This window comes from Anopheles darlingi, chromosome X (assembly GCF_943734745.1).
Source record: "Anopheles darlingi chromosome X, idAnoDarlMG_H_01, whole genome shotgun sequence".
Classification (NCBI taxonomy): domain Eukaryota; kingdom Metazoa; phylum Arthropoda; class Insecta; order Diptera; family Culicidae; genus Anopheles; species Anopheles darlingi.
In genome coordinates this window covers 750,001-762,500 of record NC_064873.1, presented here as the reverse complement: position 1 = coordinate 762,500, position 12,500 = coordinate 750,001, and the positions used below count along the sequence as shown (strand labels likewise).

The window sequence follows — 12,500 nt, the reverse complement described above, 5'->3', positions numbered from 1 at the left end:
TCCCCCCTCCTGCATCCCCTAGCTTCACACCGTACGAGTGGCCGACACCGAACCCGTGCGATCCGCACCCGGAGAAGCTGCAGACGCAGTTCACGCTGATGAACTGCATGTGGTTCGCCATCGGTTCCCTGATGCAGCAGGGGTGCGATTTTCTACCGAAGTAAGAAACCGACGCTACGAGCTACCGACGTTAAGCTTCTCTTGCGTTAAGAAAGCAGCAGAAGAGCAGAACAAAGAACCAGCTAGAGTAGCTAGAGCTAGCTAGAGCTAGAGGGGCCAAACGCAATAGATAGAGAGCAACGCGGCGAGTAATAGTAGGATTAGTAGAAGTAGCAATAGAAGTAGTGGTTAGTAGTGAAGTAGGTAGGTCCTTCGGGTTTTGATAATTCCGTTTTTCTGTTTCCCCCTTCTAGGAGGCTTCACCCTCCTAGCTCGTATCCATCGTTCGTTGTCCAAATCCAGCAAGCAAACCTCTGACTGACGACAACTTTCGCCTGATTTCGCCCCCGAGTTTTTTGTGAAAGCAGCCCGTGTTTTCCACTTTTGTGTGTGTGTATGTGTGTGTGTGTCTCGGGTTTCGGTCTAATCCGTTTGCTAATAAGGGTCTCGAGCTGATCTGATGGTTATCGTAGCGTAGCTTGGCCGCTCTCGACCGAGAGTGTTAAAGTGCGAATGGCAATTTAATAATTGGCAGCGAAGCTGATAAGCAATTCGTTCGTTGGGGACGCCGTGATAGAAAGGACCCCCTTCTGCTCTTCTAACCCCCATTCACCCTCGGGCCACGGTGCCCCGGGTGTTATTCCGGGAAGGTTCAACGGCGCTTGTCCCATTCTGATGTCTTCTTTAAGGGGTTCTGTACTTCTCTCTCTCTCGGCCCTTCTCTCTCTTTCTCTCTCTCTCTTTCTCGTTTGCTGTCACGTGTCAAGACAAGTGCCTTGTAAGACGAGGCTTATTAGAGGGGACCGTTAAAAACAGGACTATTTGCTGCCAGCGACGCCCACGACACCCCCGCCGGGATCTGCCTAATCGATATTCACTTTCAACCCCCCCCCCCTTGCTTCCACTCCCCCCACCCCGCCCCCCCCCCCCCCCCCTGGTATAATGATATCAATTATTGGGCCATCATCACCTCCCACATTTTCAGCAGCCCCAGCCCGAATGATGCTCTGATGATTGCATTTCCGCTTCTTCGCTTTCTCACACTCCGTTTTCTCTTTCTTTCTCTCTTTCTCCCTCCCTACCCCACTCGCCACTTTCCCAAACCCAACACCCAATCACTGCTGCTGTATCGATGAGGTTGTTTAATCTTTTTTTATTCTCCCTATTTTCTCTCCTTCCAACGCTCCCTTTCTCTCTCTCTCTCTCTTTCTATTTAAACCGTCGATCTTGTTTCGATGTGTTTTCCATGATTGTTGCGGGTTGCGCTGCTGCTGCCGCTTCCGCTGCCACCGCCACCGCCGCCGCCACCGCTGCTGCTGCTGTTGCTGGTTGCGTAGCTTCACGCCGTACGAGTGGGAAAACCCGCATCCCTGCAACCGGGAGCCACTGTTCCTGGAGAACAGCTTCACGTTGCTCAACTCCCTCTGGTTCACGATCGGCTCGCTCATGCAGCAGGGTTGCGATATCGCTCCCAAGTAAGTGCCCCCCCTCCTCACTTCCACCTTCTCCTCCTCCTCCTCCTCCTCCTCCTCCTCCTCCTCCACCTCTTTCTCCTCCTCCTCTCTGCTCGGATGTTGCCTGACCTCTGGGCCTTCCTAGGCTGGCGGTTCGCGGTCGCGAATTCATCATCACCCTTTGCTGTTCCTCGCGGCTGCACCTCTATCTCTGCTCTCTTGTTCTCTCTCTCTCTCTCTCTCTCTCTCACGCTTGCTCTCTTTCTTTCTTTCTCGCACTTGCTAACCTATTCTTCTAGCCTTTCGCTCTCGCTTTCTGTCGCTCTTCGATCGCTCCCTGTTTTGTGATGTATTTGTCTCCGCTTCTACTCTGTCTACTACTTCGCTGTTGTTGTTTTATTTTCTTCCTAGTATGGACCCCTTGCCCCCGAAAAAGGACATCCGGGACGTTTTTCCTTTCTGTTACTTATGCTAACGGTTGCTTTTTATTTTTCCTCTTTTAACTCTTCTCTATTTTCTACGTTCCATTTTTCATATACTGCTTCTTCATTTATTCCGTTTTTCTTTTCACCCTTTGAAGTTTGGAGACTCTATCCCGAACCCTCGAAAAAAAAAACTCAATCCGTCCGTGTCGTTTTTGTTGTTGTTTTATGTTCCACACGACTTCAGACACTGCTCTCGTTACGTTTTGCTGTCCATCCGTTCATTCTTCTATATCGTGCGAGCGCGCAAAAAAAAGCTTGGGTTTGGAAAAGAGAAACTGAAAAGAACAGAGCAGAGCAATGGCTAGCAGCAGTCCTGCTGAGCAGGACCACCGTGCGCCTCCACCGTCCACCGTCCACCGTTACCGGCGAATGGAGGCGCATTGTCGCCGGTGCTTAGGAAAAACAAAAAAAAAAAACAAAAAGCATGAATGGTTTGCAAGTGCCCGTCGCAATCGCAATCAAGGCCCGCTTGGCACCCCGCGCGCCTTTTTGTGTGCCGACTGATCGGTTCAGGGACAATCAGGAAAAGCAATCAACCATCAACCCGGGTGGGGGGGAGGTTTCCAGCCGCACAGCAGGAGAGCACGATGGCCGTGGTGTGACGTCCAAAATTGCGTCGACAACCGGTCACCCCTTCCCGGCATTGAAGGGGTTGCCGCCCCATTGTTGCGGACAAGGGTGGAAGGGGAAATATGAACAAAAATTGGAAACCGGCTTGGCCGGAGGGGAAGGGGAAGGTAAAGACTGCTTGTGCGAAAATTTTGTGATGAATTCCACCTCTCTCTCTCTCTCTCTGTCTCTCGCTCTCTATCGCTTGTTTCTAACTCTCAACCACATTTTCATCCCTGTTGCCCTGTCAAAAGTACTGGCTATGGGCGCCGGATACGAGTTGGGCTCCACAAGATTGAACTTCGCGTCCTTCCACCCCCCCTACTGTGAGCTGTGGTCCCATCGCGGGCACTAACGCAGGCTGGTTTTAGCGTTTTGACTAGCGCAAACGTGCTCGCACAAGGTAGAGAGAGAGAGAGCGAAAGAGAGATAACAAAAGGGGAAAAAAGTAGCATGATGGAGCAAGAAGAAGGAAGGCACCGTTTCAATCTCGCCCATCCCACGGGTGTGTCACGAGTGGCGCAGAAATCCAATTTCTCACTCACCTGCTGCACCGTCCCAGCAGCAACAGCAGCAACAGCAGAAAGAGCAGATCCCCTGCCCCGTTCGGTTCGTGTCAGAAGCATCCTTTTCTTGTTGTTGTTGTCGTTGTTTTTTTTGCTGCATCATCTTTTTCCTCCTTTTTTATCCGTTTTTCTTTTTGTTGTTTATTTTGGAGCGAACGAAAAGCACGCGAGGAAAAGCACCCCCGTCCCCCTCTGTTGGCCCCCGTGCCGTCACAGAGCAAGACAGCATTTCGGTGGTTCGGTGCCAATTTCGCGCGGTGCAATTTCTGGCTGCGCAAATTGCCAGCCGTGGGTGAACCCCGGGAGGGAGAGGGGTATGGGGTAGGGGGTGTCTCGTTGTATTCATGCTGTGGCTCGCTGGATGGTGTTGACCGGATTTACTGAATGTGTGTGTGTGTCTGCTACCTTCCTTCCATTGGACTTCGGTCTTCGGTTTTTTTGGTGCTTCTGCTCTGGCTATTCCCTCGCGTGGGAAGTTTGCAATGGGAGTTGGATTGATGTTGTTGTGTATATCGCAGAAGGCGTCGGCAGGCGTAGGCCCTCTTCAGCGAAATACTTGCTAGTGTTGCTGCTAGTGCTGCTGGTTAACAGAGCAGCTTACCTTCTTAGCTTCTCAGCATTTAGTGCATTAGCATTTAGCGAATGTGGATCTCTCTCTCTCTTTCTCTCTCTCTCTCTCTCTCTCTCGCTCTCTCTCTCTCTCTCTCTCTCTCGCTCTCTCTCTCTCTGTATCTCGTGTCGTCTCTCGGATTGTTTGTTGTGTTTCGTTTGCGTGCGTTAAATGCTGCAGCTCGTTAACAGTAGCTAGAATAGAATAGAGGTCGAGTAGCGAGAAGAACACGTCTAGCACGAGTAGGTCTAGATAGCAGCAGGGTTAGGGTCCAAGGCCACAGGGACAAGAAGAAGAAGTCGATTCTGAAACTGAAACTAATGCAGTACTACTTTTTACTCTCTCCTGCCCGTTGTCTCGTCGTGTGTTCCTGCCGCAAAAAAAAAACAAAAAAACAAAAACAAAAACCAAAAAGGGCCGTCTCGACGCGGATGGTCGCTGGCATGTGGTGGTTCTTCACGCTGATCATGATCTCCTCGTACACCGCCAACCTGGCCGCCTTCCTCACCGTGGAGCGGATGGACTCGCCGATCGAGTCGGCCGAGGATCTGGCGAAGCAAACGAAGATCAAGTACGGGGCGCTCCGGGGTGGCAGCACAGCGGCCTTCTTCCGGGTAAGCCGCGACTTCGCGAGTTGGATTTATTTTTTCTCTAACCACATACTCACACACACCCACACATAGGACTCCAACTTCTCCACCTACCAGCGGATGTGGTCGTTCATGGAGTCGGCCCGCCCGTCCGTCTTCACCGCCAGCAACATCGAGGGGGTCGAGCGCGTGGTCAAGGGAAAGGGCAGCTACGCCTTCCTGATGGAATCGACCTCCATCGAGTACGTGATCGAGCGGAACTGCGAGCTGACGCAGGTGGGCGGGATGCTCGACTCGAAGGGCTACGGTATCGCGATGCCACCGAGTAAGTGTGTGTGTGTGTGCATGTGTGTCCTCGAAGCTCTCCCAGCTCACTCACTTGTTTAAAAAACAAAAACCCTTGCTTCAGACTCACCCTTCCGGACGGCGATTAGCGGAGCGGTGCTGAAGCTCCAGGAGGAGGGCAAGCTGCACATCCTCAAGACGCGCTGGTGGAAGGAGAAGCGGGGTGGCGGCTCGTGTCGGGTAAGTGGGAGTCGCGCGCGCATGATCGTTGACCCGTTTGTGTTTGTAATAATGAACATTTTATTCGGCAGGATGATACGTCGAAATCGAGCTCGACAGCGAACGAGCTCGGGCTGGCGAACGTCGGGGGCGTGTTCGTGGTGCTGATGGGTGGCATGGGCGTCGCGTGCGTCATCGCGGTGTGCGAGTTCGTCTGGAAGAGCCGGAAGGTGGCGGTGGAGGAACGGGTAAGCCCTTGAAAAAAAACAACAACAAAAAAACCTTCCCTCGAGACCCATTATCCAAACCGGAAGTACGCCCAACCCACCCACAAATCCTCGCGGATCGATCGTGCGCGTAGCTAGCAAAACAGGGGGCAGAAAGGAAGAATAGGAGAAAGGGAAGGAGAGGAGGGGAGGATGGTGGGAATCGCGATCGCGAGAGGAAAGGAAAGGGGCGGGGGGGGGGGGAGCAGCAGAAAGTACGAATTAGAAAGAAGAGGCTGCCAAGAAAACAAAACCAGCAGTTGATGCCGAAATCTCATATTTCTTTTTGTCTCTCTCTCTCTCTCTCTCTCTCTCTCTCTCTCTCTCTCTCTTTCTCTCTTTCTCTCTTTCTCTTTTTCTCTTCTATTTGTCTTTCTCTTTCTATTTCTGTTTTTGTCTGTCTATTACTTTCCTACCTCTATCCTTTCTTCATTTCCTTGGTCCCTTTTCCACTGTTCTTTTTTATTCGCTTCTATTTCCACGATTTTCGCCATTTCCACGTGCACGTTCATCCTCTATCCATCTGCTCGAACAGGAACCGTATCAGAAGAAGCACCCCAAGGAGTGCACGTTCGAATAGATGGTAGATTCGAACCATGGTCGTTCGACGAACATGTTATTCATCATCACATCAGTTTCAACCTTTAAAACACCCCCCCCTTCCCATACCTCGACAAACACACACACTCTCTTCTCTTACTCTCCCCTGTACTCTTTTCGCTATCGTCATTTTGTTTTGTAAACGCGCAAACAACACGACGCGGCCATCAGCTCATCAACCGAACGACAGAAAGTTCCCAAAAATCGCAAATACAACACCGGATTTTGCAACAGCAAAAACCTTCATTCAACCAACGAACCATTTTGTAGATCCACTGTCACGTAAATTGCCCGGAATACATTTGCAGTGCAATAACGGAATGGAAACTATTCGGAAAACGAAAAGAATCATTTTGTACTATTACATTTGTGCTCTGCTCGAGTGCTCGGGCTTTTGTTTTGTAAAAACAAGACGAGCGCATTATCGGGAATTCCTGCGGAACAGACAGTCAGACAGACGGGACGGGAATGAGGCTCGAGGCGGCGCCGCCACCCATTTAATGTATGAAACTTCCACACAACGAAGAGGCGAGACGAGCTGCCACCGGCCAACCCCCCCCTTCTCCCTTTACAAGGTTTCTTCAGCCTGCTAACAAACAGACACACACACACACAGTTACACACACACACACACACACACACACAGCATGAGAGGTTTGCAGTAAAGCGCTAGGACAATACAGGGACATCGGTAGTAAGAGGTATCGACTAAGACTAAGGTTTTCCATCGCGTCGCGTCAAGGACCCACGACATACGTCTCCCCATTTCTCTGTCTCTCTCTCTCTCTCTCTCTCTCTCTCTCTCTGTCTCTCTCTCTCTCTCTCTCTCTCTCTCTCTCTCTCTCTCTCTCTCTCTGTGTTTATCTTATACCCTCTTTCGCTCGCCTTCATTCATTCATTCATCCACTGGTTCACCGTTTTCTCTTCGCCGCTTCCCTACTTGACTGGTTTTGATTATTCTCAATCCCTTTTCCCTTTTTCCCTAATTTGTTTACCCTATTTCTTCCTTTCTCTTCTTGCTCCTTCATTGCCTTCATTTTTTTTCTTCTTCTTCTTCCTTTCCGTTCTGTTTTGTTCCTTTTTTGGACCGTCGATCATCATCTGGCCACCTCGGTGTGCAGTACTAGGTACGAGCGCGCGCGCAGCTAGGGAGGCCAGTTCCAGGAGTCCAGAAGTTGGGCCGTGATGGTGGTGATGCGGCCGATCAGTCAGCCGATCTCCCGCGGTATCATCGTCAACCCACATCACCGATTGCCAAACGAAAAAACGGAAACGAAAAACAAAAAACGTCAACAAAACAGCCAGGATCTACTCGTGACGATGTGCGTACCGTGTGTGTGTGTGTGTACGTGTGTGCGTGTGTGTGCGAACGTGATAGGTTTTTTTGAGCGTGTGTGTGGGTGAAATAGAGAGAATGAGACCAAACCCCAGTCTATGGCGTTGTAAATGTCCAACAGGCCAAAGGAGCAGGGCCTCAATGTTTTCCAAATAGTGTAGACACACAGACACACACACACACAAACCTAAGCACACTATCCGCGCGATGCAGCTACCGTACGGAGGGAGTAAAGAAGCGACCACGACTAGAAATCACTATAAAGGTAGCATATACATAATAGCATTTAGCATATAGGAACAAAAAACCAACATCAACCGAACAGAAACAATCGTGAAAGAAAAGCACTGAGCACTAGGCTTAAGCAGGAAGAGCGGCAGGACAGAAAGCATCAGAAAGCGCCCGGTCCTAGGTGTTAATCTGTTTTTTAATCTGACTTTTTCTTTTTTCTTGTTCTTTCTCTTGTTTCTTTCCTGTTGCTATTGTTGTTTTCTATTCGTTATCATTCCATTTGCTGCTCCCGCATCACACACACACGCGCACACCTGTGGCGAGTTCAGTGGCTATCAGTGACCAGAGCAGATGCTCCCCAGTAAGAGACAGTAACAAAAGCGATAAAGGGAGAGAAAGAGAGAAAGAGAGAGAAAGAGAGAGAGAGAAAGAGAGCGTGAATGTGTGCTTCTCTTCCACAACACCACCACCCCCGCGACCCCTTCCTCACCTCCCCCACAACCGCCTGTAAGGAAATCGCCATCGATGGGACCCCTTCACACTGGACCGAACGATCGAGAATGGAGAGCGCAGGAGCAGGATGGTGCGGTAACCCCCTGGAACACAGAAAACACAGACGGACACACACAAACACACGAAGACACTCTGGTACATACTAATAAAGCGAATGATATTGTGATAACGACACACAATACCTGAATAAAAAGGGTTAGTAAGTTGCATCAGTAGAGGGCGTGCCACCGACAACCGATGACAGCTGCACTTTGCGTGTGTGCGCGTGTGTGTGTTTGTAGGATTTGGTAGGATTAGTAGTGGTGTTTCGTTTCCTTCCTTAGCCTCCAGCTTCTCCTACATCCAACGTGTGTGTGTATCTATTCCCCTCGTTGATGTTCTCCCTTCTTCCTGCCACCTGCAAACGCCGGGCACCGTTGCATTGGACCTGCTGCACCTCCCTCCGTGCGCACCACCAACTGGACAGGAGGTAAGTAACGGGACAGGCCATTCCTGACACATAACCTCAATCTCATCAACCGGTTTTTTTTTCTTTCTTTCTACTCTTTCCATTCCTCAGGTGTCACTCTGCTCGGAGATGGCGTCCGAGTTGCGGTTCGCGTTAAAGCGCAGCCGACCGCGTAAGGCGGGCGGCCGGCAGGTCCCGCAAGCCGCTGGTGGGGGCCGAACCGGTGGCTCGTCACGGCGCGCCTCACCGAAGGAGGCGCCGGCCTCATCCGATCAGTCGTCGTCCACCGAGCAGTGCCACGGGGCGGCCCGTTTCCATCCGCTCGGACCACCGTACGCCCAGTACGAGTTCGAGGCCAAGGGCCCGGGACCGGTTCCGTAGGTGTTGCGGCTCCCCGAGGGTCCTTGCTATCGGATCGACACGATCGGGCCCCGGTCGACCGATCGGTGCGTCTCGGTGCGTACCGCGTGGTGTCAACGGTCCAACCAACACCATCATGCCGAGTATAATTTTTAGCCAAGGACGCTAGGAGTGTGCCGCTCACCGTCATGCGTTTACTACCTACCATTTACTCACTCATCATACGAAAAACAATGCCATTAAAACCCAAGTGTAAAGTGTGTGCGTGTGTGTGCGCGAAAAAAAACATTAAATAAACAAACCAAACCATGATGCAGTTTTTGATCTTCGAAACCTTGTTGCCTGGATTTCTTGGTTAATCATTTCCTCATCATTTCCCAAGTGAACAACTGAAAGGTTACTGAATTGCATAAATAAACGGGCGACGGACCCCTTGTCTGGACCAGCTATCAGTAAATCAGCAATTGATTGATTTACTTCCGATATAGTTTGTTATTTAATTGTTTGGCCTTTTTTTTTTATACATTTATTATTTATTGTTTGCTTTTTTGTTTTGTTTCCTCAGCGAAAGGGTTTTGCCTCCGGAATGCGCACGAATCGAATCGAATCGAATCGAAGACACATCGATCAACAGCTCTTGGGAGTGCGTACGATAAACTCCACTCCAAGTTAATCACCAATCACCATCCAAGCCGCCATAAACAAACATCCAAAGTGTTGTGCGCTCTGTTGGCTCATAAATATTGACGATCGACCGTTGGCACGATTTGGTAGCGGGGCTGGGGAGGGGAAGGGGAAAACGATTGGAGTGCGCGCGCTCGCTTCACATAAACAAATCATCAACAATCACCATCACCCCTCCGTGCTAGCTGGTGCTATACTAAAGGCGGCCACGAGCGACTTTAATCATCCGAAGCAGCACGCAGCAGGTTTTTAAAACCTATGGGACAAGAGCTGTTTCGTGTAAACACACGCACACACACGCACACACATGCGCGCACACGCTGCTCTATTGGCTCTATTTTTGAGGTCACAGATCACAGAAGAAGAAACTTTTCCACTGCAGCGGCGCAAACGGAGGGAAAAAAACAACCCAGCAGCTCACGGAATGCAGGACAGAGCCCCTGAGATAGTATTCAATGCCCCCCAGGGAGGGGAAGGCTGGTGGGAAACTACTAATGCAGAGACGAGAGGAGCATTTTCTAATTGCGTTTCGCACTCACTGCGATGCACCGTGCACCATCAGTCCAACCTTCCAAGTCATCAAAACTCACTCTCTGAATGGGTGTTCAGTGGAGCAGCAGGTGGGATGATGGGCAAATAGTTGTCAGGAAGGGGGGGGGGGGGGGGCGCAGAACAAATTCTGGGCGGTGGAACGCGTGGCCGGCACTCGATTGGAAAATGTTTAATAATAACGCTGCGCTGCGCACTCGAGCTTCAACACACACACACAGACACGCAGCACATGCAGCAGCGGCATACGAGGCAAGCATTGGCATTATTGGCGAGAACTAGCACCACACACACACACACACACACACACACACATACAGAGAGGGGTCCATTGACAGCTGCCTCGAGAGTCGCGAAGAGTCTCGCGAAAGGGGGATCGAGGTGATGATGAAATGCGCTCGCGACGTTCTGCTCTTTTCGCTGACATTTTCGCTGACTCGAAACCGAACTCATCTTGCGTGTGTACCTGCGTGTGTGTGTGTGTGTGTGTGGTTGTTTGTACGCACCATCGGGCACCATGTGCCCGACGGGTTTTAAAAATAAAAGAAGAAATAGCTCTCCACTCACGGCGTGGGGTCTGACCGTCCGGCCTCATGCCGGTCTCCTGGACACGCACACACGCACACACACAGGCGCGTGCGTGCACGCCATTTTGGGTGACTAATTGCGGTGCGATGCGATCGCGAGGCAGGATCTCATCCCCTAGAGCCGAGCGCGTGCAACAACGAGCGGTTGTTGTGCGACGACATCCGACCGAGTGATCACACACACACACACACGTCGTCACTCCCATTCATGGCGCTGCTCCCTTGTGGATCAGTCAGTCGCTCGAGCCCAGACTCTCTCTCTCTCTCTCTCTCTGTGTAGCATTGAATACTTTACGCAGTAAGAACACAGAAATAGGCGCGCGCTAGTGCTTAATGACGTGCGCTCGTGTGTGTGCGTGTGTGTGTGATCAAGAGATACAAGCCCCCGAAACCACGAGGCCACGACGGGAACACGGGCGCACGGGCGGATTGCGTTTCCGGGAGTGTGTTCCTGGTGCTGGTGCTAGCGAAAACCGCGGAGCGAAGCGCTTACGTAAACGGGGCCCGTGTTTTTGGAGACATGCAGCGAGTCTCTAGTTTCTAGGAGACACAGACAGACACAGTGCACCTGCAGTACCTGCTGGTGGTGCTGGTCTCTCTCTCGCTCTCTCTCTCCCTCTCTTCCTCTTCAATCAATCAATAAATCCATCAATCATCAGCGTGCTAATCCTCTGCAATCACATCAGACACCAAACGAGCCCGGGGATGGCTCGTTGCAGTGGTCGGCAACCAGTGGTGGTGGTGGCGGCAGTGCTGGTGGTGGCAGTGCTCGGTACCCAGCTAGTGCCCGCGTTGGCCTACAATGGTGGCGATCTGGACGAGACGGTTGAGCACATCAAGATCGGTAAGTAGGTCGAAGCAGTAGTAGTGAATCGTGAAAGGATAATCCGGGGGGGGATCGCTGCTGCAGGTGGGCTGTTTGATGGCGATACCGACGATGCCGAGCTGGCGTTCCAGTACGCGGTCGAGGCGGTGAACAACGAGAAGCTGTCGTACTCCAACTACCAGCTGGAGGCGCAGGCGGTCAAGGTGAAGTACGGCGATCAGTTCGATGTGTCGAAGAAGCTGTGCCGGCTGCTGAAGGTGAGTACGCGAGGGTGCGCCGTCACAGTACACACATACTGATCGTTCGCTCGTTCGCATCGTTGGTTAGACCGGAGTGGCCGGCATCTTTGGACCGTCGTCCCCGAAGTCGGCGCTGCACGTGCAGAGCGTTTGCGACGAGAAGGAGATGCCGCACATCGAGACGCGCTGGGATGCGTACACGAAGCTACCGACGCTGAACCTGCACCCCCATCCCCACATCATGGGGCGCGTCCTGCTCGACCTGGTGGTCGCGTTCGAGTGGAAGGACTTCACCATCCTGTACGAGTCCGGACCGTGGCTACCGAGCATCTCCGATCTGCTGAAGATGTACGACCCGAAGGGCTACACCGTGACGGTCCGGCAGCTCGATCTCAAGCTGAACGGTAACTATCGGGCGGTGTTGCGGCGCGTCAAGCTAACCGACGACAAGCGCATCATACTGGCCGCCTCGATCGATTCGATGCCGGAGATATTGAAGCAGGCGCAGCAGGTTGGGCTGCTCACTGACCATCATCAGATCATCGTCACCACGCTCGATCTGCACACGATCGACCTGGAACCGTACCAGTACAGTGGTACCAACATTACCGGCATCCGGTTGATCGATCCGGAGGAGGACAAGATCAAGCAGGTGACGGAGTTTCTGAACGCGTCCCAGATCTCGAAGACGCTCGAGCTGACCGAGGGTCTGAATCCGGCCAAGATGCGCGTCGAGACGGCACTGATGTACGATGCGGTGCTGCTGTTCGCCGAGGCGCTGAAGCATCTGATCGGTAGCGATCCGATGCATCTGCTGCAGCCGATCCCGCTCAAGTGTGACGATGTGACGACGTGGAAGAACGGGTACAGCATCATCAACTACA

At 51.9% G+C, this 12,500-nt stretch overlaps 2 protein-coding genes across 9 annotated transcripts in view; both read left to right on the top strand.

Annotated features, from left to right (window-relative positions):
- The window catches only part of LOC125949416 (glutamate receptor ionotropic, kainate 2), a 21,097-nt gene extending 12,160 nt beyond the window's left edge, over nt 1-8,937 (top strand). The window contains exons 13-20 of one of the 6 annotated variants that reach the window (XM_049676445.1): nt 23-160; nt 4,299-4,497; nt 4,567-4,798; nt 4,883-4,998; nt 5,070-5,225; nt 8,390-8,392; nt 8,483-8,548; nt 8,627-8,937. In XM_049676445.1, coding sequence (XP_049532402.1) covers nt 23-160; nt 4,299-4,497; nt 4,567-4,798; nt 4,883-4,998; nt 5,070-5,225; nt 8,390-8,392; nt 8,483-8,548; nt 8,627-8,752 — 1,036 coding nt within the window. In that variant the 3' untranslated portion in view covers nt 8,753-8,937. Of the gene's footprint in view, nt 1-22; nt 161-1,496; nt 1,635-4,298; nt 4,498-4,566; nt 4,799-4,882; nt 4,999-5,069; nt 5,226-5,778; nt 6,624-6,964; nt 8,146-8,389; nt 8,393-8,482; nt 8,549-8,626 lie in introns of those variants that run through there. The other 5 variants (XR_007468663.1, XM_049676430.1, XM_049676413.1 and 2 more) reach the window with 5 other exon arrangements.
- A 1,991-nt stretch (nt 8,938-10,928) lies between these two features.
- The window catches only part of LOC125949376 (glutamate receptor ionotropic, kainate 2), a 6,573-nt gene continuing 5,001 nt past the window's right edge, over nt 10,929-12,500 (top strand). For all 3 annotated transcript variants that reach the window (XM_049676358.1, XM_049676368.1, XM_049676350.1), the window contains exons 1-3: nt 10,929-11,395; nt 11,462-11,634; nt 11,705-12,500. The exon at nt 11,705-12,500 is cut by the window's right edge and continues 230 nt beyond it. In XM_049676358.1, the coding sequence (XP_049532315.1) occupies nt 11,257-11,395; nt 11,462-11,634; nt 11,705-12,500 (1,108 nt within the window). In that variant the 5' untranslated portion in view covers nt 10,929-11,256. The remainder of the gene's footprint in view (nt 11,396-11,461; nt 11,635-11,704) is intronic.